Source organism: Podarcis vaucheri, assembly GCF_965113315.1.
Source record: "Podarcis vaucheri genome assembly, chromosome: 10".
NCBI classification, from domain to species: Eukaryota; Metazoa; Chordata; class Lepidosauria; order Squamata; family Lacertidae; genus Podarcis; species Podarcis vaucheri.
In genome coordinates, this window is record NC_138748.1 from 32,847,748 (window position 1) to 32,870,694 (window position 22,947).

The 22,947-nt window shown below is 41.5% G+C and overlaps 1 protein-coding gene across 9 annotated transcripts in view; it reads left to right on the forward strand.

Annotated features, from left to right (window-relative positions):
• The window catches only part of NAV3 (neuron navigator 3), a 459,986-nt gene that overhangs the window by 354,266 nt on the left and 82,773 nt on the right, over positions 1–22,947 (forward strand). For all 9 annotated transcript variants that reach the window (XM_082240711.1, XM_082240708.1, XM_082240709.1 and 6 more), the window contains 3 exons: positions 3,500–3,608; positions 4,016–4,399; positions 10,663–10,782. In XM_082240711.1, the coding sequence (XP_082096837.1) occupies positions 3,500–3,608; positions 4,016–4,399; positions 10,663–10,782 (613 nt within the window). The remainder of the gene's footprint in view (positions 1–3,499; positions 3,609–4,015; positions 4,400–10,662; positions 10,783–22,947) is intronic.

Below are 22,947 nucleotides of genomic sequence, written 5' to 3' on the forward strand. Positions count from 1 at the left end.
ACTAATCAATAATGCTCACATTCTCTCTATGTGAAGATGTTTGGACATAGGACAGGAATAGAGAACCTTTGGCCCCGACATATGTTGCTGAACTGCAGCTCCCATCCACCTCAGGCAGCGTGGCCCATGGTCAGGGAAGATGGGATTTGTAGTTCAGCAATATCTAGAGGGACAGAAGTTTCCCACGCCTGACTTAGGGGAGACTCTTAGTCGCTAAGTGTATGATGTATTAATATGAGTACTGGCGTAAAATCCCTGCCTCCGGTCATCTAAACACCCACAAATTATTCTGATTTTCTGTGTACATAGTGATATGTAATGAACTTCTGATTTATTCATACAGAAGTTAATAAGATTCTTCTTCTTGTAGAGATACTTTGCACCAACTCCATTCCCTACTTTTTGTTGCTATAAAAACACAGCTGGTTTTCCTGTGCATGATCACAAATAAATTTGACTCTTGTGGCAGGTTAGTTATAACCAAGCATCATAACAATGATAAACAACAATAATATTTCACACTATATGAGCATCTCTACACACAAAAGCTGTTGGGATGTTGAATTTGAAAATCAACAGGCATCTTTTTTGGCTCTGTTTTGGCATTAAGCAAGGATAGCTAGGGACCAATCCTCAGGAGAAAGAGAAGCTGATGCTTTTGTGGTATCTTGAGAGGCATAATTCCTAGAGATGTGCGAACTCATTATAGCTCAGTATGCAGCTGAATTGTCAGAAGTATGAATTCCTTAAAAGATCGGCTTTTTTTGCTTTTCTTTTTAGTGTTCTAAGCATGTTTGACCTTTGCATGTGTGCAGGCATGTTTTCATACGATTTATGAAAGTTCTTCACATCCTTGCTTACGTTTGCTCCATTGAAGCCCTGAAAGCTGCAGAACTCTCCCCATCATTTCTGAGCTCAGCACTAGTGGAGGAAGAGGCATGCTGTGGGAGCGCACCGCCCCCAGTAGCACGATCCCGGCAGGGTGCCATCACGGCAGCCCCCCTGCCCGTGCCGGGCGCCATGCCCCTACGGATAGCACACCATGCCCCCAGGATGCATGCCATGCCCCTACAGGTGGGGCATCACATTCCTGGGACGTGCACCGGTCCCGCCCCCGCATGCGCTCAGAACCAAGCAAGGAGCCAGAAATGAGGCTTATAAGCAGGTTAAACATGACATTACAAACCCATTATTTGCACGCTCTGTCAGCATCCCTATCATTTTATTTTATGAAGGTCATTTAAATATGTACTGAAAATCATGTCTTCTCCAATATTTATAAGCTGGCCCTGGCGCACGGAGTCCTCTCACATATTCTCTGCTTTCTTCCCTCTGTTGAGCACTTAATGGCAGAGCAAAAAGATCACAGAATTGCCTGAAGATGGGATTCTGTTACCATGCAATTTTAGTTGTTAATACCTCCTTGTGGTGAGGGGAGCAGGGGATTAGGGAGGAGAAGGAGTGGGAGTAAGAGTATGCAAGCCTATGACACATTCCTGATCTCATGGAGCACACAAACCAGAAGGAAGGCTTGTCAAGATAAGGAAAGGTTATATTTATTAAAGTATAACAAGGTAGAACTTATGCCATTCTTGCATAAAATGTGTGGCCAAGTATGACCTGCACATACAGGTAGAAAATCTCACCTGCTGCTAAGGGCCAAACCCACCCCAGAACAACTTCCATACTCAAGGAGTCTCTCCCCTGGGAGGAAGTCTTGCAAAGTTGCCTCCTTAACTGTGTGGTAGGGAATGGTATTAATATGTAGTAAAATGCGCTCTGTTGGCCTGTAAATCCTACGTTCCAATTAAATAATATAGAAATTGACACATTGCTGCTAGAATAAATAAATAATAATTGGCAGGTCTTAAAATCAAGTGAGAGTTTAGAATCAAGTTGTTGCAGTTTAGATTTTGTATATCTTTGAAGTGTACATTTTACATGAATACTCATGTTTATTGAATCTGGATATATTTTATGTATAGAGTCTAAAGCTTGTATGTACCCAGTGCTCCCCCCCCCCGCGCAACACTAGCTGAGGCCCCCACCCTTGCTTGCTAGCCAGAGGTGGTTTCTCCTTTTTCCTGTGCTCACTTTAAAAAAGAAATTGGGATGGAGTGGGGGTGTCCTGCATATTCAGGCTACCCTGGTCTGGCTGTGAGGTGAAGTTTCTGGCAAGTGCTGCCTTTGCCCTGGGGAGGTGCTCTTTTCAATGGGTGCTGCTGCTGCTCATGTAGTATGTGTGTGTGTCTGTGTAAGCATGTGTGCATGATGGACAGAGGTATGTATGTGTGCTTTGTTTGAAAGAGGAAGGGTTGTATATGGGGTGGGTGGGTGAGGAAAGGAAGAAAACATCTATATGAGGTCTTTGTTCATATGTGAGAAAAGAGACTATGTATGTGAGGTCTGCAGAAGTGAGGGAAGGTGCACCTGGACAGAGAGGAAGGTCTATGTGATATGTGCATACGTGTTTGTGTGTGCATGTTGGGGGGAGGTATGTGTGCATGTGTGGTATGTGAGAGAGAGGGACAGGTGCACCTGGATTGAGAGGAAATGAGGCATATATGTGTGGTTGTGTGAGAGACAGACAGGGCAATGCATATGTGTCTGTGGTCTGTATAATAATAATTTATTTGTACCCCGCCCATCTGGCTGGGTTTCCCCAGCCACTCTGGGCGGCTTCCCACAAAGATTGAAAATAGATTAAAACTTCGCACATTTAAAAATCCCCTAATTCTAAATGTCAGGTAGTTGTTTATCTCTTTGACATCTGAAGGGAGGGTGTTCCACAGGGCGGGTGTCATGTATGTTGAGTGCATGTGGGTGTTCCGTGCAGCAGAGAATGTGGTTGGTCACTTTGTATATTTTCCCTGGAACCAGGTTATGTTCCCTGTGGTTTGTAGACAACAAGGTCTCTCTCTCTCTCTCTCTCTCTCTCTCTCTCTCTCTCTCTCTCTGTCTGTCTCTCTCTCTGGGTGTGGGTGTGTAAAATCAATATTGTGTGACTGCCACAAAAAAACCCCAGCAGGCAAGCATCTCTAATGTTGTGCTATGCCATACCTGTGCCACATCATACACTCCACACTGGGCATTTTGTGATTGACAGCAGTGTTAATTTTTAATTCTTTTTAACAAAAGCCTTCAAAATTATCTATAAATCTTGATTTTTTTAAAAAAATGTAGTTTTAATTTTTATTATCGACTTTTTAATTAAAGATTCCTCACAAATTCAGTGGAAAAGTGGGTAGAGGGAGTGCAGGAAGAGGGGAAAGGCCCTTTTACTTAAGGTGTGAGTACAGGAACTTCGGTGTTGTTTTTTTGCCACCCCCACGCTGCCCCCATCAGCTAATTTGCTGTTATGAAATAACTTTGCATGCTATAAGTCATTGTCTGTTTCATATTAGAGAAGATTCAGAGATATGTTATTGGGATGATGATGGAGATCTCTTCTGATATTTATTGCAGTATATTGTTAGCTATATACACTGTTTCATTGCAGGGGAAGATCCTGAAGCTAGAAGAATGAGAACTGTAAAGAATATAGCAGATCTGAGGCAGAACTTGGAAGAAACTATGTCAAGCCTTAGGGGAACTCAAATAAGCCACAGGTACTGTTTAACAATTGGTTAAATATATACGGGTTGAAGCAGAAAGCGTGTGGGTTTTGAAAGGAGAAACCTTGAAGATGTGCACCCAGTTTCGTTTTTGCCAGTTTTCTTATTGTCAGTGCTATCCAGTTAAGTAGCAGCCTCCTTAAATTCCATGAATGAAATGTGTCAGATTGGGCAATGCCTGTCAATACGCAATCCAGCCCATGCTCACAGATAGGAGCAAGAGCACACCTTTGCTCCCTACTCACCTGGCATTCTTCCCCCATCTCTCCTTATCCTGGGATTTAAGTAGCCTTAAATATAAACTTCGTTTTTGTTCTGTGCTTTGACTTTTACTGTCTCTCCCCTCCCTATGCTCAGAAGTATAGAAAGCACAGTTCATCAGTTTTTGTTTTGCTTCACAGCACATTGGAGACAACATTTGACAGTACTGTGACAACCGAAGTGAATGGGCGAAGTATCCCAGGCTTGACAAGCCGATCCTCTCCAGTGACCTGGAGGCTTGGACAAGCTAGTCCTCGTCTCCAGGCAGGCGATGCTCCTTCCCTGGGTGGAGGGTACCCTCGCAGTGGTGCTAGTCGCTTTATCCATACTGACCCTTCTCGGTTCATGTATACCACGCCTCTTCGCCGTGCAGCTGTTTCTCGCCTTGGGAACATACCCCAGATAGACATGAGTGAAAAAGGAAGTAGCGATCTGGACATTTCCTCTGATGTTGATGTTGGAGGATACATGAGTGATGGGGACATTCTTGGGAAGAGCCTCCGTGCTGATGACATCAACAGCGGGTAAGTGTTTGCTTCCCCAGACCCTCACATAACACACAATGTTCTTCTTGTTTGATGTGACCACTATAAGCACCATATGATTCGAAATGTATTTTCTGGGTGGGTTGGCCCCCGAAATATATATTATAGTGATGCTCCCTAAGGTATGCACCATCTTTCTTTTGTCCTTTTAAAGTCATGGAGAAAGGAGAGGCAGAGAGAGAGAATGAAAAACCCTCAGTCATCTCGTGTTATTGATGTGTCTGAGGCTAAGTTAGGCCAGCCCCCTAGAAACAAAAATGCTTCAGGGAAATTCGTTTGCCACCAATCTTGGGGTATCTTATCTTGCCCCAGCTCCCAGTGTATGGCTTAAAAATATAGGCCTAAAAGTTTAGCATAACCCTTGTGGTGGGGCATCTGCCCCTGTAGAAACAATTCTGGTCCACCATTCTTGACAGGTGTTTGGTTTTGTGAGTTAGAAACTGTGTAAGACTGAATTAGATCCTCTTCTTAACATTAATGGTAGATGTGTTCCTTATTTTAGTAGGGGCTAAAAAACAGAAGGAATGTGTGTGCTATAATGATCTTAGCACATTGGAATGAATGATAATTAAATGAGAAAGAGATTACAAACAAAGTTTTTGTTTTGCTGTGCACACCATTCCCTCTAGGTTTATTTTGTTCCAGTCGGTAGATGGCAGACATGTTTTAAATGGGGGAAAACAAAAACCCATTTCTTACAGGCGTGAAATTTCAATACCTACCTGTCAGATTCATTCTATTGAGAAATCAGCTTTTCTGGCATTTATCGGTTGTGCATTTTATATCTGACCACAGGAATAACCTCAAGAGATGGGAAGGTATCATTTATTAACTTTATCTAGTAGGGACTGCTTTGGGGCACTTCTGAATTTCAGTACTGCTTGCAATTTGATGGGGGTTTAAGCACAAGTGTTTGTCCCACAATGGCCACATAGATATCTTTAAAATGCTGGTATAGATGAGTTATTCATCACATTGTTGAGTGGTCACTAATATAGATTTATAGTCACCAATATTTTAATGTTTTTCTAGAGAGTATAGAGGGTTCTAGAGAGTATATAGAGTTCTAGAGAGGGACGCGGGTGGCGCTATGGGTAAAACCTCAGCGCCTAGGACTTGCCGATCGCATGGTCGACGGTTCGAATCCCCGCGGCGGGGTGAGCTCCCGTCATTCGGTCCCAGCTCCTGCCCACCTAGCAGTTCGAAAGCACCCTTAAGTGCAAGTAGATAAATAGGTACCGCTTTATAGCGGGAAGGTAAACGGCGTTTCCGTGTGCTGCGCTGGTGCAGGCTCACCAGAGCAACTTCGTCACACTGGCCACATGACCCGGAAGTGTCTCCGGACAGCGCTGGCCCCCGGCCTCTTAAGCGAGATGAGCGCACAACCCCAGAGTCAGACATGACTGGCCCATACGGGCAGGGGTACCTTTACCTTTACCTTTTTATAGCTGTATTAGTCTGTTGCAGCAAAACAGAGTTGTTACGCCTTAAAGATTAACAAATTATTTTCTACTTTTTACTGATACTCAGAAATGTGTATATTTACTGCATTACTCAAAGAGTTGTACGTGCTGAGAATAAATTCTAATAATAATAATAATAATGATGATGATGATGATGATGTCCTATATGGAAAATGATGAAAGGTTTTCCCCTGCTTGCCAGTGTTACCACTGTTGGCAATATTATGCTTCCTTTCTACATAATACATTCGATTCCTAGGACATAGAAACAGAGGCCCTCAGTTCCTCTTTAGATCACTCATGTTCAGTGCATAGGTGTTGCTCTCATGTTCAGTACATGGGTGTGTGATGTTCTCCTGGATGTAGTTCCATGGCTGCTTTGATGCATAGGGAAGAACTCTACAAGAATGTAATCCATATATCATATAAGAATTACAGATTTAGTGTCAGTCAACATGTAACATAATAGGATCGCTGTTTTGGGGGTTTTTTTTTATTAAGGACTAATTATCTGCTGCTTTGATGATTGGTGAGGTTTTTTAAGTCTTTCCTCTCTATAATCCAAATCAACCTCATCCAAACTGGCTATTTGTTATAAAGCAGTGTAGGGCACTAGAGTGGTGGGCAAAGAAGCAAGGCTGCATTGCTGGTCCAGCCCCCGACACCCATGTGTTGAGAGCAGATGTCGGAGGAGCTAGTAGCAGCTGTCAGGGAGAGAGCAGTTTACATCAGGGATACATAAGAGAGGATGAGTGTGTTAAAAACTGTAATTGATCCAAATGGTAGATTTCTCACATCATTACGTTTGGGTCTTTAGGAGATGGGCAGGGGAATGTGACCTTGTTGCTCCTTCTTGATTGCTCAGTGGTTTTTTAATACTGGTGACCATGGTTTCTTCCTGGACTATTTCCATGAGTTGGGACTTGGTGGCACTGTGTTGCAGTGGTTCTGCTTCTGCCTGTGGGGATAGGTTCAGAGAGTAGCATTGGGGGAGAATATGTGTCCATGTCCTGGCAATGTTTGTGTGTGTTAAATAATCTATGGGTTTCTAAACTGTGTGTTGGAGGGAGGTATGGTTTTTTAATTATGCTATGTATTTTTGTGTGTTTATTTTGTAAACTGCCCTGTGATCAGCTGTTGGCCATTAGGAGATTTAGGGCATTGTATCATCATCATACTGATGACACCCATCCCTTTCCCCCCTGTTATATCTGAGTCAGGGGATGCTTTTGTACTTGTGGCTAGCTGTAGTGGTGGGCTGGATAAGGATCAAAATACAGAGATTGAATCATGGTAAAATTGAGACTCTGTGGGGTGAGTGGTTCCCATATTCAGGAGTTAGGGAATTCTCCACTTCTGGACAATGTTGCAATCTCTCTGAAGGGACAAGTTTGGGGGTGCCCCTAGGTCCATCCTTCCTGTTACAGACCCTGGAAAACTCTGTGCGAAGGACTGCCCATTATCTTAGGTTGGTATGCCAACTACACCCTTTCCTGGACAAGAATAGCTTGACCACTGCAGTTCATGTGTTGGTGTCCTCACTGCTGGACTACTATAATGTGCTCTATATGGGACTTTCCTTGGGTCTGATTAGGATGCTGCAGCTGGCGTTGAATACCATGGTCAGGTTGTTGAGTGTTTGTCTGCCTTTCAAAGTATGAAAGACTGAAATCAGAATTAGAGAATTTCAGTCTCCATGTCTAAAAGCAAGCCTGTGTTCCTAAGACAAAGTGTGACCCATTCAAAGAAGTGGTGTTTATTTCCAAGTAAATCTGCTTGGGATAGAGCTGTATGTCTGATTGCTCATTGATTTGAGAGTTCCATGGGATTCGGTGCCACTGATTTCTATGTAAGCATGCATAGAATTGAGCTCTGAAAGTTTCTTCAAGTGTCATACTCCAGCATTGTTTTTATATTTTCTGGTTGGTCCTGACTGATGGACCCTGGAAGTCTGGTTCAAAAATGAGAAAAAAGCAGACTGCACTCACCTGAAATCCAGCCACTATCTAGTATAAGAAACTTTGTGCATCTATGCAACTTAATGACTCATGTGAAAGCATTCAAAGCAGTGTGAGACTTTCTATCTCAGCTAATTTTTTTCTTGAATATTTTGCTTGTGACATATACCGATTAACAGTTTTTGTACTGCTTGACTAAATATGTATTAATTAGTTTATCACCTTAGAGAATAAATTAAGTTGTCTCTTTTGACATCCGTAATGAGAATGACTTGGTAAATAGTAGCAAGCAGCAGCGCTCTTGGCCAGAATATTTTTTAAGTACCATTTCTGCGTTAGAATAAAGAGCAAAAAATGAATAATAAGCACTGAAAATTCATGCTTCATTCAGGCATGTCAAGTCTTATCTCTTTCCTCTTTCATTCCCACTTTAATTACTTTAAACACTTGGGGATGAGAATCCAGCAGTAATTAGGAATTAATGGAAGAGGGGCCTATTTCTTGTGAGGTTCAGCCTCTTCACTAATGCATTACCATGTAAGAATCAAAATGCATTGAAGTCTTGAGTCTTGAAGTCTTCTCCTCCATTTTCTTACCTTTGTAGTTCTATAGGAATGAAGGCTGCAATCGAGTCCCATTCCCTCCCCTCCCTGGCAGAAGGCATCATACAATATACACCGTCTTGTATCCATTGGAAAGCAACATTCTTGTTTGCATTTCTGAGTGCAAGATCACATCCATAAGTGGTTCCAGTGCCTAAAGATATGACTTCGGAGTTCAAATACCATAGGTTGGTGTGGAAACTGGCCCCCATTTCATTCACAATACTTTCTGAAAATGACTAATAAAGAAATTCCCCCTAAGAAGCAATTCAGATAACAATACATACCAAAATAAGATGATATAAAAATAACAGCAAGGTAAGCTTCCCATTATTGTAATCATTCTGTGGTCACCAAGCTCGCATCAGTTTCTCAAGCAGGTCATCTCTATCTGGTGCATAAGGCTGGCCTGTCTAGGTGAATGCGGTGCTTTCATGACTCTTCGTTTTGTGATTGAGGCCAGATATGCATAGGATGTGGGCCATAGATAAAGCCGCCTCCCCATGAAAGTGTTATGTGTGCACCATGTCGCCTTTAAATACTGTCAAAAATTTAGTAAGCAGCAAACCCATCCATGCCATTTGTCACTGGTGTGCCAGTATATACTGTAAATGCAGGTGGACCAAATACATGGGAAAGAATTTAAACCCACAGAGAGCACCTTTCCATGGATTTTGGACAAGAGTCCTTGGCCTCCTGCGGGATAGCTCAGTTTGTAGAGTATGAGACTCTTAATCTCATGGTCGTGGGTTCGATGCCTGTGCTGGGCAAAATGATTTCTTTGTGGTCCCTTCCAGCTCTGATTCTATGACAACCTTGTCTGAACTTATAATGGATTGAACCTGAGATGGTGAACATATGGTCTTATCACTGAAGTCCTTCTCCTGCCTGTATCCTATAAAGAATAGGCCTTAATTAGTCCAAGAGGTGTGCGCCAGTATAGTTAGTGTGTCAGTCCTTCTTTTGGTTGTTGGCAGCTGTGTGTATGTATCATAATAAAAGAAAGATTAAGGCACCATTTATGGTCCTCCACTTTCATTTTTCTGATATCTGTCTTTACCAGGACTAAGTGTATGAGTCCTGGGTATACTCAAGGGTATATTCCACCCCATCCCCCTTTCATCATTCATTTGCTTCACTGAGATTCTCACAGAGTTGGCCAACTCAGCTTTCACATAGGAATTGGTCATATTGTAGCATTTCTGTCGAATAACTGCATCCCCAGCAAAACTGACTTAGATGGAAGGAGAGTTTTCAAGCCTGAGGCCGCAAATTTTGACAAGCGCATTTCACATGGAAGCGTCTCCTGTCAAGTGCTTTTCCATGTGAGAGGACTGTACCACCTGACAAGTGAACAGCTCAATCCATTCCTGGTTCTGTATGGCTGCTTCCTTTGTAGAGATCTGCAGTTCGATGTTTATAGATACTTTTGGGTATGTTTACTGTAACACCAGTTTACCGTTCTCTGTGTTACTCTATTCCTTATCTGCAGGGTAGGAACTCCTCCTCAGTCCTTCCTTCCCTTGCTACAACAAAATTCAAGCAGTTGTTCTCCTGACGTAGGGGCAAACTAGGCATGACAGCTTTGGAAGGGGGCACTTCAAATATGGACAACAGTGATGGTGTAGGAGGTTTCACCATGTATGATACATGTACCCGTGTAGTTTTTGTCATGGAACAAATAGCAGCTGTGGAGGTGTGCCTTTAATAAGAAAATCAATACAGTGGGAGATGGTTAAGCACCCACTTAATTGCTGGGAAGCATAAATAAGTATTCTGGAAGGGAGAAGCTGCTAGGCCAGAATGGTTGTCCAACTATGCCAGTGTTATCTACTCTAACAAGCGGTGGCACTTGAGGGCATTGGACAGAAAAGAATCTTTCTGCCTGATCCTTTTGCCAGGATTTAGACCTTGGAGCTTTCTGTAAACAATGCATGTGCTGTACTACTGAGTTATAGCTCTTCCCTTTTGTGCTGACTGCTGTTATCATGAGATGTCCTGTACACAGAGCTACCACTTCACATCTCGTTTGGTTCTTAGTAAGGTTCACCTTGATGAAATTGGTAAAAACCTTCTTTAGAGTTTAAGTTCTGCAGATCAGAAACTTCATCTCTTTCTTTCACTCTGCCACAGCGCTGCATTGACAGTGCTATATATAAATAGGTAGCACCAGCTGGTGGCATTTTCTTATGATTAAAATTATATATTTTTATTTTCAGTTACATGACAGATGGAGGACTCAACCTGTATACAAGAAGCTTGAACCGAATTCCAGACATAGCAGCCTCCCGAGATGTTATTCAAAGAGGGGTTCATGATGTGACGGTGGATGCAGACAGGTAATACCTCCCTTTATTGTCTAAAAACACCCCCCCCCAAACAAACAGCAGATTATTACAGAGACCTTTGAGGCGTATTACAGAGGCGTAACATTTTTATATGGAAATCTGTGAATCCGTACCTAACAGGTTAGACAGACATAAGTAATGATAAAGAGAAATCAAGATAGAATTGCGAATCAGAAGCTGTGGACAGAATACAGTTATTCCTGAAATGCCCTAGCCTATGTGGGAGAAAAGCAATGCTCCAACAAGATCCCTTGCACCAGCAGCCACAGGACAGGGGATCCCTATGGCTTGGTGCCTGAAACACAACAAAAACTGCCAAACAATCAAAACAGTTGAAAAAATTACGGTTCATCAACTGTAACTACTTCGATTTTTTATCATTAAGTATAAATGCATGGGACTATAATTGCATGGGACAGTAGGAAATGAAGATGGAGCACCTCCTTGCTAAAAATGTGCGGCACCTAGTACTGACACTGTTTTTTTTCTTGTGTATCATATGATTGCCAGAGTTTAAAGTGGCATTTTTAGCAGGAAGGAGTTTAAAGTGGCTCTTGCATGTATTTTCACTTTCTGATTTATTTTTTATCCCACCATATGTGCATGACGCACAGTGGGTGCATGTGTGGTGCAGCCCACTGGCTGGTTTTTAAAATGGGAACTGTAGCCTCCAGATTAAAAATTGTTTACTGTTCCTGTTTTTAAGGCTTCCTAAAGTTCTTGCACCATCTGCTAATGGATAGAGGATTTGGCAGTTGTCTTGGGCTCAGTTCAGGCTAATCTGCTGTGTTTTCTCAGCCAAACCACAGTCAACATAACAGTTTAACAATAAAATGTCCAGATTTCACTGATAGTTTAGTAACAAGCTTCTGAACTTTTAACTGATAGACTGGAGTGGCAGTATCATTTATCTTTTCCTGCAAAAAAATCCCATGCACTGATCAATTTTATGTTTTGTGTATGTTTATGTATTTTGTAAAGGCAGCCAGAGACAGTTTATTATTCAGACCTCCTTTAAATTCTTTTGGGGTGGGGTAGGAGGGTGCATGAAAGGAGTGCTCCCCCCCCCGAAGAACAGTCCCAGTGTTCTTGAGATGCTCTGTTTGTCTACTGTTACCCTCCCAGACGCGGGTGGCACTGTGGTCTAAATCACACAATCAGAAGGTCGGCTGTTCAAATCCTCACGATGGGGTGAGCTCCAGTTGTTGGTCCCAGGTCCTGCCCACCTAGCAATTTGAAAGCACGTCAAGTGCAAGTTTATAAATAGGTACTGCTCTGGCAGGAAGGTAAACAGTGTTTCCATGCGCTGCTCTGGTTCGCCAGAAGTGGCTTAGTCATGCTGGCCACATGACCTGGAAGCTGTCTGCGGACAAAATATCAGCTCCCTCGACCTATAGAGCAAGATGAGCGGCGCAACCCCAGAGTCATCCGCGACTGGACCTAAGGTCAGGGGTACCTTTACCTTTACCTTTACTCTCCCAGTCATCACTGTCACAGAAAGAGGATACAGTGGTTTATGGTGCAGCAGCCGGAGTCTAACTCAGGGAGATTTAGTGGGAGTGCCTGATAGGGTTGTGAACCTGAAGGGCCTAGAGGGACATGGGATGGAAATGGAATGACACTTGGTTTCTATAAATTGGGGGAAAGTGGGGTCAGTTCATGGCCAAAACAATAGCTAGTGTGCTTTAATAACCCAGCTGGATAGCAATATCTGGAGGCCTTTGAATTGTTACTAAAAGTGATTATGATAAAAAAGTGTGAAGTAGAGATTAGATAGTTAAGCGGCCACAACATAATGAATGTAACTGAAAGCAGGGGCAGACTTTCCATTTAAAAATTTGGGCGGTGTGCTCCAAAGAAGCAAACTGACATCATTCTGTCTCTAACCTCAGTCCCTTGGAAGCTATTTAGAAATTAGAGGCAAGGTGTCATTTTCTGGCCAGACTAGGTGCGTTTCATCTGTGGCCATGGAGTAAGAAAAAGATACTTGTTTTATTTCATTGAAAAACTGAGTGCTAGTTAATTGTTATTGTTTTACACACTGGTATTTAAAAACACAATGTTGCTAAATCGCATTTGATATCCATTAAGGTATTTTATTTTTACGTGTTAGGGTGACAGTTGGTGAAGATAAAGGTTTGTTAAGCAGAGGGTGCTTACAGGTATGCCACTGGTGCCCCTTCCTTAAATTGTAATCTTTGCAGACTCTCTGCTACAAAAATTGTTAATGGCACTGACACTCTGCTTGTTTCCTTGATTTCTCCTTCACTCCCACATTTGCCTTTAAATGGTTATAAATTATTTGCTTTGAGGCTAGATTTTAATTTCGATTATCCTAGTTGAGGGGAAGATTTAGAAGAGTTAGATTTTTATTTTATTTTTTGCGTCCCATTATTGCAGGAGAAATTGTCGATCTGTGTGGTACAGCAGGGAGTCTCAGATGCTCAAAGCCTTCACTGCACCTGCAGTGCAAGCATTTTTCCCTGCAACTGATTACTCTGGGAAGAAAACAGATCCATAGTCTGTCTCTAATTAAACCTTTAATATCGCAGCAAGATTTTGACCATTCACTAAGTTACTCTGGGTTTAATTGTGTGAATAATTTGTGTGAATGTGCTCGTTGTGACCGTATATATATTTGATTTTGGGAATCAGGGAATATACCATACTCCTTAGGTCAGCTTTCCCCAAAACTGGTGCCCTCTGGATGCCTTGGGCAGAATAGACTGTGGTAAGAGATGATGGGAGCTTTACTCATCTGTCAAAGTTACAGATAGGTAGCCGTGTTGGTCTGTCATAGTCAAAATAAAAAAATTCCTTCCAGTAGCACCTTAAAGACCAACTAAATTAGTTCTTGGTATGAGCTTCCGTGTGCATGCACACTTCTTCAGATACACTGAAACAGAAGTTGCCAGATCCTTCTATATAGTGAGAAGGTGGGGAGGGGTATTACTCAGAAGAATTTCTTCTGACAGAAGAATTTCATCTGTCAAAGTTAGTCTGCAGGGTAGAAGTGGAGATGTCTCCCTCCAGCCTGTGTTGGTGCTAAACCCAAATACTCAGGTAGGCACAGCTGAGTCAGATTGAATCTACCCAGTGTTACCCACCCAGGTTTCAGTAATACATTACAGGTCTGCTGCCTCACCCAGGATCCAATTGTGAATGAGCATAGGCCCCTTGTGAACCAATCTGCAATTTAAAGGCTTACTTCCAAGCAGGAGGGCATGGCCACACTAACCAGGGTCTTGCTAATTCTAATACAGTGGTACCTCGGTTTATGAACTTAATCCGTTCCGGAAGTCCATTCTTAAACCAAAGCCATTCTTAAACCGAGGGGCTTTCCCTAATGAGGCCTCCCACCACCGGTGCCCTTCCACTATTAGGCTTCTGTTTGTAAACTGAGGTAAAGTTTGCTAACCGGGACACTACTTCCGGTTTTGCGGAGTTCATATACTGAATATTTTGTAAACAGGGCTGTTCTTAAACCGAGGTACCACTGCACTCTACAATTCTATGATTCTATGATTCTCCAGAGGCTGAGGTATAAGGGGTTGTGCCAAAGGCTTGATATAAAGTTGGATTTTGAGGATTTGAAGTAAGAAGTAAGACAAGTAGCATCACACAGAAGTTCTGGAAGGCAGTTTTAGGCATGAGGTCTAAAAAGAGCAAAATAGTGGAAACAAAATACTTTTGGGTGGCTGAAGATGGTCATGGGCAGGTGTGTACTGTGATATAAGAGCAGAGGCAGGAGAAAAGCCATGGAGGACTTTGAATGCAAGAAGGAAGACAGATTACCACTAGTCAATCTGACAACTAATTTTGAGTTCAGACATGGATGAGGGAGTGTGATGAGTGGTGGTGATGATTAATATGAAGATGATATTTGAAAACTCAAAAACAACAGCAGAATGGGGACTAGGGCAAGAATGAACAAACATGGAAGGAATGAGCAAACAAGAAAAGAACTTTCAGTCCCAGAAGCTTGGTATAATTGTAGATCAACTTGTCAGACCATGATGATCTAGTCAAAGAAGAAAAACCACAGGTCACAGCAGAGAACATAACTTGCTGTTTATGGCTGCAAAGAGAACGCTGTTGTATGTTAACCTCTTTCTTTGAAGAGCTTTCTTTCATTCTTATCTGACACTTTCTGTTTTGTAAATCTAAATTATGTCACATCTAAGCTCCTTTTGATCTGTGGAGCAGAAGACGAGCCTCCCTCTTCAAATAGGTTCTCATAACAGAGGTTTTTTCAGTCTTACCACCCTTGTTTTCAGTCCCTTGAGCCAAGTTTCTTTTAATAACAAATGTTTGCTACAATAAAGCTTGCAGTTTGTTCCCTTTTGAAGTTTCAGCCTTAATCACAACTGTATCTAATTGTTAAAACATGCAACTTCCCATATCCCCTGCTTGCTGTACATAAATAAACAATCTTGTCACAATAATGTAAGCGGGCTCAGATGCATAAAATTAACAATAAATTTTACAAAAGCTTCTTTGTACTAGTAGGTAAATACTCTTGGTATTTAATGCTACTAAATGGATAAGTTTATCTCTAGGATAAAGCTCTTTGAAAAAGAAATCATTAAATAACTTTGGGTGATTGAAACTTGCACAGAAGAGCAAACATGACTCATATTGGTTCTAATGGTAGTATTATGGAGAGCAACTGCCTTTGATCTGGGGCACACTGTGACATAGATTGGATAGATGCAAGGGCTAAATAGCCACTTTAGATTATGTGATTCTGTTTAACATTATGCAGGTATTGTGACTGTGCACCTAAGCAGTTAAATATTTTTAGTCACTTTGGAACAATTATACCTGGGAACATTTTTCAAGCTGAAACCATAATATAAAATGGTTGGCTACACTAGATACTGCTGAGTGGGTAAATTCATTAAAGCAAAAATTGCTTTATTGGATTTTAAAGGAACGTGTAGCTTTGAAAATAATTGCACTGCCTTGGGATGAATAATAATTGATGGAGCAGGTATTTGCCATTCCTCGTGGTGTTTTATCCAGAAATATGCCTTAAAAGTCTTAGAACTTTTTGCTAAACATAGTCCTCAATTTTAAAGAGGCATACCTTATTTGCTTGCACATGAGATAAACTGTTGGCCCAGTGGCAAATTGTCCAGGAGGGGTGAGAATGAAAAAATTGCAAAGATGAAACACAGCAGAGATATTTTGTGGATTATTTATTAATGGTTTCTTTAAATATCCTAGGAATAGATATTTTGCACCAGTCTGAATAAAGAGTATTTAAACACAGCACTGCCTGTGGAAGGCTTTTGCAACCTTCGTATGTTAGGCAGGAGAGCAACTAGCTGGCTTGATGATAAAACCTAATTTAGTACATTCAGAGCTTATGAATCTAGACTTAACAATACTTGCTGATTAGTTAAATAGATGACAGCAGCTCTGGTTTTTCACTTAGTGCAAACATTACTGAGAGATGCAATAGAGGTTTGTTCTCAGAGAGCTGTTTTATGTCACTTGCTGGTAAAGCGTCCAGGAGAAGCTTTGGCCAGTCTAACCCTGCCACACACAGTTGGGAGGTACTGCAGGCAGACTTGGAATACCTATACCAAGCTTTCTAGTGTCCTGTAGATCCTCCATGTTGAGTTCATAGGAAAATTATGCCCAAGTCGGACTGGATGTGTAATAGTTTTTCAGGAATCTACATATTCACACTGACATTTGCAGGGCTGTTCATATGGCTGCTATAAAATATTTTGGAGCATATATGTATGTGTAACAGCTTAGGACCAGGCTACTTAAATATATTCTCATCCCGTATGTACCCAAGTGATTACTGTGTTCTGCGGGACCCTGCAGATACCATCCTATCAGGAAGTCCATTCCTCATGATGTCATAATTGGGTCTAACCAACGGAACGCCCTCCATTATATCAGAAAGATACCTTCTCTGTTGTCTTTTTGGCCTCTGTGCTTTCAACAAGAAACCAAGCCTTACGAGGTATTGTTGAGGTAGTTGGGCATGTTTAGCCTGGTGAAGAGAAAATTGAGAGGTGATGTGATAGCCAGATTATCTGAAGGGCTGTCACATAGAGCAGGCTTGTTTTTCTGCTGTTCCAGAGGGTAGGACACAGATCAATGGATTCAAATTGGAAGAAAGGAAATTCTGACTAAACATTAGAAAGACTTTCTGTTGGTAAAAGCTGCTTGGCAGTAGAAACGACTACCTCAGAGGGTGGTGGACTCAATCTTTCATTGGAGGCCTTTAAACAGAGATTGGATGGCCTTCTGTCAAAGATTTTTGCTGTGATTCCTGCTTTTCTGGGAACTAGATGGCCTTTAGCATCACTTCCAGCTCTAGAATTCTATGATCCTACAGAACCTTCTAAGTGGATTTCTTCATTCCAGTTCGTACTGGTATTGGATTAGAAGTGACAATATTTGTGTGTGTGTGTGTGTGTGTGTGTGTGTGTGTGTGTTTATATATGTAAAACAGTTTTATTATATTGTGAATGATTTTTGGGTGCCTCATGGAAAGCAATTTGCAAATAAAATAACTAAACAAATAAATAATTTGGACCATGTAAACTAACAGCAACGTTAATTGGAAGAAGACTGTACTTGCTGCAAGAGAAACGCACCACTGATACCTTCAAGCAGATTTTAAGAAACTTAAAAATAATGATACAAATAGCCTGCTGTTGGTTTTTAAACAGTACGTGTCTCATCTGCTATGAAATCTCAACAACTATTTGTAGTTACAGCAGTCACAGCATGAAATGATGTACTTCTATCAAGCATAGTATCAGAGCAATGAATTGCCTTCAGCAATGTTTTGAAAAGGCTTTCTTTTAGGGAAAATATAGTATGCCTGGGAGGAAATTACTTAAAGGGAATTCAGAGCTTCTTAATGGTTGAGAATGTTTCTTCCTCTTTCTCTTCTATTAAAGGTTACATTTCTTGCATTACATGAATGTTGTACGTGATCTGACTCTTTGTATGTTGTACATGATCTGACTCTTCTGATGGCAAAAGCGTCTTCGAATTGATGATAGATTCTAAGTGGCTTCCTACCACTTTGAATGAAAATAGCTTTTTCCTTCTTGTTTGGAACGCCTCCTTTGTTTTTAGGCAAAGAAACACTTTTAAAGTTAATGATAAAGCAATGCTGTCAGGAAAAAGATTTGGTGAAGGAAGCAGGAATTAATGTGATGCTGTAACTGAACTTGTAAAATGTACACTTAAAAATGCAAGAGCACGCTGAAGTTTCTAATGAAATCGTTGTTCAACCTCTCTGGTAAACAGCAGTCCCATGTGTCTTTGGGGACCAAGGTCATTGTGCCTAATGCACTCCAGTTTTTTTTGCGGGAGAGAGGGGAGGGTTAAGCTTATTATTGTTTTAGTTGCCTTGGTGTAGATAAACAGGGAAAGTGTAAGTGCTGTGATTATACTGGATCTTTCAGTGGTTTAGTAGTTCAACAGTATATGAACCATGATACCCTTCTGGGATTACTAAGTACTGTTTTGCTGTGATTCTGGTCCTCCCTCATGGGCGGGCAAAGTCCCAGAAGGTGTTGCTAGGGCCTGCTGCTCCACACTGTGGATTTTGGTATATAGGATGATGCCACAGGGTTCCAGTCTCCTTACTACCTACCTGAAACCTCTTGAATCATAGGCTGATGGGAATAATTTCAGACAACACATGTAACTGGGATATGAAAGATCCCATGAGGACTTGAGAGCATGTATGCAATGTTTCTGTATAAGTCAGGGATGAATACATACTGGGAAACAAGTTGCCAGCAGTGACCAGTATAAATTCTGTATAGCTGAATATCACCTTGGCAGTATCTCTTTGCCATTAAAAAGTGTCCATATTGTGTTGTAATACTTCATTGTATTATTATAATATTTTAATCCTGCCCTTCCTTCAAAGAGCTCAGAGTGCCGTTCATGCCTCTCTTCCCACCTCCATTTTATTCAGCTCTGTGGCGTAGGCCAGGTTGAGAGATTGTTACTGGCCCAAGGTCACCCAGTTAGCTTCATGGCTGATTGGAGATTTGAACCTAGTTCCCTCTAGTTATGGTACCACTCTAGCCACTCTAGCCACTTTGCTACACTGGATCTCTACTTTTTTCAAAGTGCATTTATTCATTTATTGGCTAACACTTTCTAGCACTGCTTTTTCTTTGGAATATTTACTGAATCTCTTTGTTATTCTCTCATGGATAGTGTTAGTTGATTATTTTTGAAGTGTCCTTATCTTCTGCTTGCATGAGTTGATTGACTGTGTATTATTAATTGGCTGCCACTATCCCATGCTCCATTGAGAATACTAAAGTTCTAATCTCTGATCTTTAAACAGTTTCTTATAATGTCATTTTGAAGCTCTCTTGCTTCCTGCATTTTTAAAACGGAAACAAATATCTTCTCGAAATAAGGCACAGTGTCTGGTTCCTCATCTTTGTCGTACACAAGTCAAAACTGAGCATTTTCATATTGTTCAGCCTCTCATCAAGTTTGAGCTGGTTTCGCCTGAGACTGAGTGCCTATTAAGAAATCATGAATAGTAAGGAAATAGAGGGTAGGTGGTAAAAAGATTATAGTGTGGACAAAGTATCTGCACATGGAGAGGGCTCAGTAGAACTCACTTTTTTATCTTTCTCTTTGGTATCACCCACTCTATTTAAAAGAGAGCAGTTTCATTTTCCAGAGGGCTGGCAGTGCAGCAAGGATTTTAAATAACAGGATTTGCATGCCCGCATGTGCTGCCAGCCATCTGTAAAATACAGCTTTTTAAATTTGTGTTTTTATTTCTCAAAAGGGGCCACTGAGAATGTGCGGCCATTATATGACCAGCCACCCCTGGCCATTGCTGTGGCATTTGGCATGTGGGAAGCAACAACTCAAGTTCTGTAGCCCATCAGCTGTGCATGAAACATTTTGCATCTGTATGAAATATTTACATAAGCTCCACAATGTCAGCATGCATCCTGATCTAAGCAAAATGTTAAGCAGAAATGACCTTAACAAATGGAGCAACAGTGGTGCCCCGCAAGACGAATGCCTCGCAAGACGAAAAACTTGCTAGACGAAAGGGTTTTGCGTTTTTTGAGCTGCTTCGCAAGATGAATTTCCCTATGGGCTTGCTTCGCAAGACGAAAACGTCTTGCAAGTTTATTTCCTTTTTCTTAACACCGTTAATACAGTTGCGACTTGACTTCGAGGAGCAACTCATAGAACGCGGTGTGGTAGCCTTTTTTGAGGTTTTTGAAGACTTTGGTGATTTTTGAAGCTTTTCCAAAACTTTCCCAACACCGTGCTTCGCAAGATGAAAAATTCGCTAGACGAAAAAACCCGCGGAACGAATTAATTTCGTCTTGCGAGGCACCACTGTAACTGTGTTTTATAGCATATCAACAAGGAACCATGGCAAGCCTGTCTTGAAAGCTGGTGCATGGACAATGCCACTACACACTCAGAAAACGAAGTGGAAAAAGTGTACCATAGTGAATTAAGCAGTATAAAAATGTTAATATTAGGATAATACTGCTATATTAATGCTTGCTGTATGATTAATTAAGTAAATCCGCTCTTGACGGTTTTGTTCAGAGTTCCTAATTGTTATAACAAATATGGAGTGTTTGCTTGGCAAGAGGATCTCATATATCTTAAGTAGCCAGAGTATTATACTTTAATTATATAATGATCATACCACTGTGATGTTTCTGCTACCATTTAATTAAAAGAACAGTTATTCCATGACGAATGAGTACTCTGGCATTAGTTTGATTTTATTTGTTCGATTTTGTTTTATCATTTTTGTTTAATTTACATTTCCTCTGGCCTATGAAACAATGGATGTTTTAATGTATCAGAAATTTTAAAAAACCTATGTGCCAGACACTACATGACTTTTAGCAGGAACTCATGGTTTGTGACTGAGACCTAGCTTAGTGAAGTACCTGGAAACACCACTGGTGAAGGGTCATAAAGCCCTCATAAAGATGGAATAGAGGAAGCAACATTGGTCTCTTTGATTGGCAGGCAATATGAAGCCCCCGGTTTGGTCAAACCTGGCTGACAGCCACCTGACCTAGATTTTAGTATCACCGCTCACAATTCCAGCTTTATCAGCTCTGCTAAATTATTTATTATTTCTGGTTTTGATAGCCAGAGGTGTACATAGACTCCCTTGTGCCCTTGGCAGGAGATGTATCAGCACCCTGCCATCTCCAGGGGGGGAAAAACCATGACATAATTCATTTACCAAATGACTCTTAAACTAAGAAGTAAATCACACTCAATTCAGTGGTGCTTACTCTCAGGAAAGTGGGTACACAGGACTGCAGCCTAAATCTGGCAAGCCAGAGGCAAGAACTTCTGACAATACCTCACTTGCCTTTTCATTACTTCTGAGAATGCTCCACCAGAAAGGCACTGGTTTTGGAGGTTGCACCTCAGTGCACCCCTTATTCAAAAGTAAGCCCCATTTTAGTCAATGGCCCTTGCTGTCTGGTAAACATGCAGCGATGCACAAGCTGGAAATTGGTCAAGGCAGGAAAGAACGCAGGGAAAAGTGACTCGGCTGTGGTAAGTTGAGAACCTAGCTTGACATATCTCAGTCACCACATCTGCTGAAAGGCTGCCTCATGGCAAGCAGGGGGAGTGGAGGGTGGGGAGCCATGTTAGGATGGAAGGCCAAGCAGTGCCGTCCTTACAGGGAGCCCCACTGCACAAACTATCATTGCTTGGGAAGGGGGTTCCACATGCCAGTGTCTGGATTCCCCTGAGGCGCTGAGAGAAGCACAATTTTTGCTCTCCCCGCCTGCACCCTTGGTGGCAGCCAACCCCTAGATATGCCCCTGTTGATGGCACAGTGTGTGGCCCTTGAATTCTTCCTCAACATCAGTCACTGTTCTGTACTCTTCTAGCCTCCATTCCAATATAAAATCTCTTTAGCTGCCAAGACTTTCTCTGCCTTACATTAGTTCTGTGCTCCCCAAGCAAGACCATACTTTCATGCAATTTGCTGGGGAAAGCCAAAATTAAATGCATGTCCATAAAGAATACAGCTCACACCTATTTTGTATTTGGGAATGTGTTTCCATAAAGCTCCGAGCCCTACTGCGGCATCCATTCAATGGTTCCAACGACTGCAGCTCAACAAGAAATCACCCTAAAAGAATATTCTCACTTGTCGGCATAAAGTTGTGATATATTGTGATAATGAAGAACTCTGAAATGCAAAAGCAGCATTCTGAATTAAAACAAATTGCTTCTTGTTTAATCTAGATCTCTGCATCATGATTTGACTTTGCAAATGCTAATGTCAGCTTTGTTGGTTTTCTCTTAACATTTCCAGCAACTTGATTTCCACAGCTTGCACAGGCAGTTTGGAAATTAAAAAGACCATGTCCAAGATAGCTATCACAGAAATCAGTCAAAGCGTACATGAGTCACAAACAAAGCAAAATAACGTTGGCGGATTAAGTGTAAGAAATATGAACAGACTGAGGAAGACATTCCTCAGAAATGAAAGGTGAATATAAAAGCAGATCCCTGCATAATTGGAAATAGTGGTAAGATCCAAAATACTGTATTCAGTATAAATATTTAGCATAAATTATACTAAATGCATTATATCCACACTGATTTCAGATTGCTTTAAGAAAATATTAGATTTAGGTCTACTGTCCTCTCCCCACTTAAACCCATGCTAGCAAGACAGAGGGGAAATGGCTGTTGGATTTCCTCTCAGATATTCATGAAGCACCTACACTTGTTTTTCAGGTAGGATAAGGGGGAATAGATGTGGAAGGGGAAAAGAACTTAAGTTGGAGTCTCCAAATATGAAAGCACAGGTGTTGTGAATCAATATGCTGTTTGTCGGAAGCTTCTCTAATGATTTAACACAAAAGGGGAATCAACAGCTGGAAGCAACTGCAGTGCCAAGGAGCATAGCTGCTCTGGAAACAGGCAGTGTCAAAACACACCTCTGCTACAGCAATGCTGTCACCTCATGTTCACCCAGAAATCTCAGCACAGGCTTTTTCTAATAGCGCTGAAGGAAAATTTTCAGCGGCAAACATGTCATCTGTGACATAAATTCGACAGAGGTCACTGAGGAATTCTTTTTATATCAGTGGGAAGCATTGCTTGAAAGCAGACAGA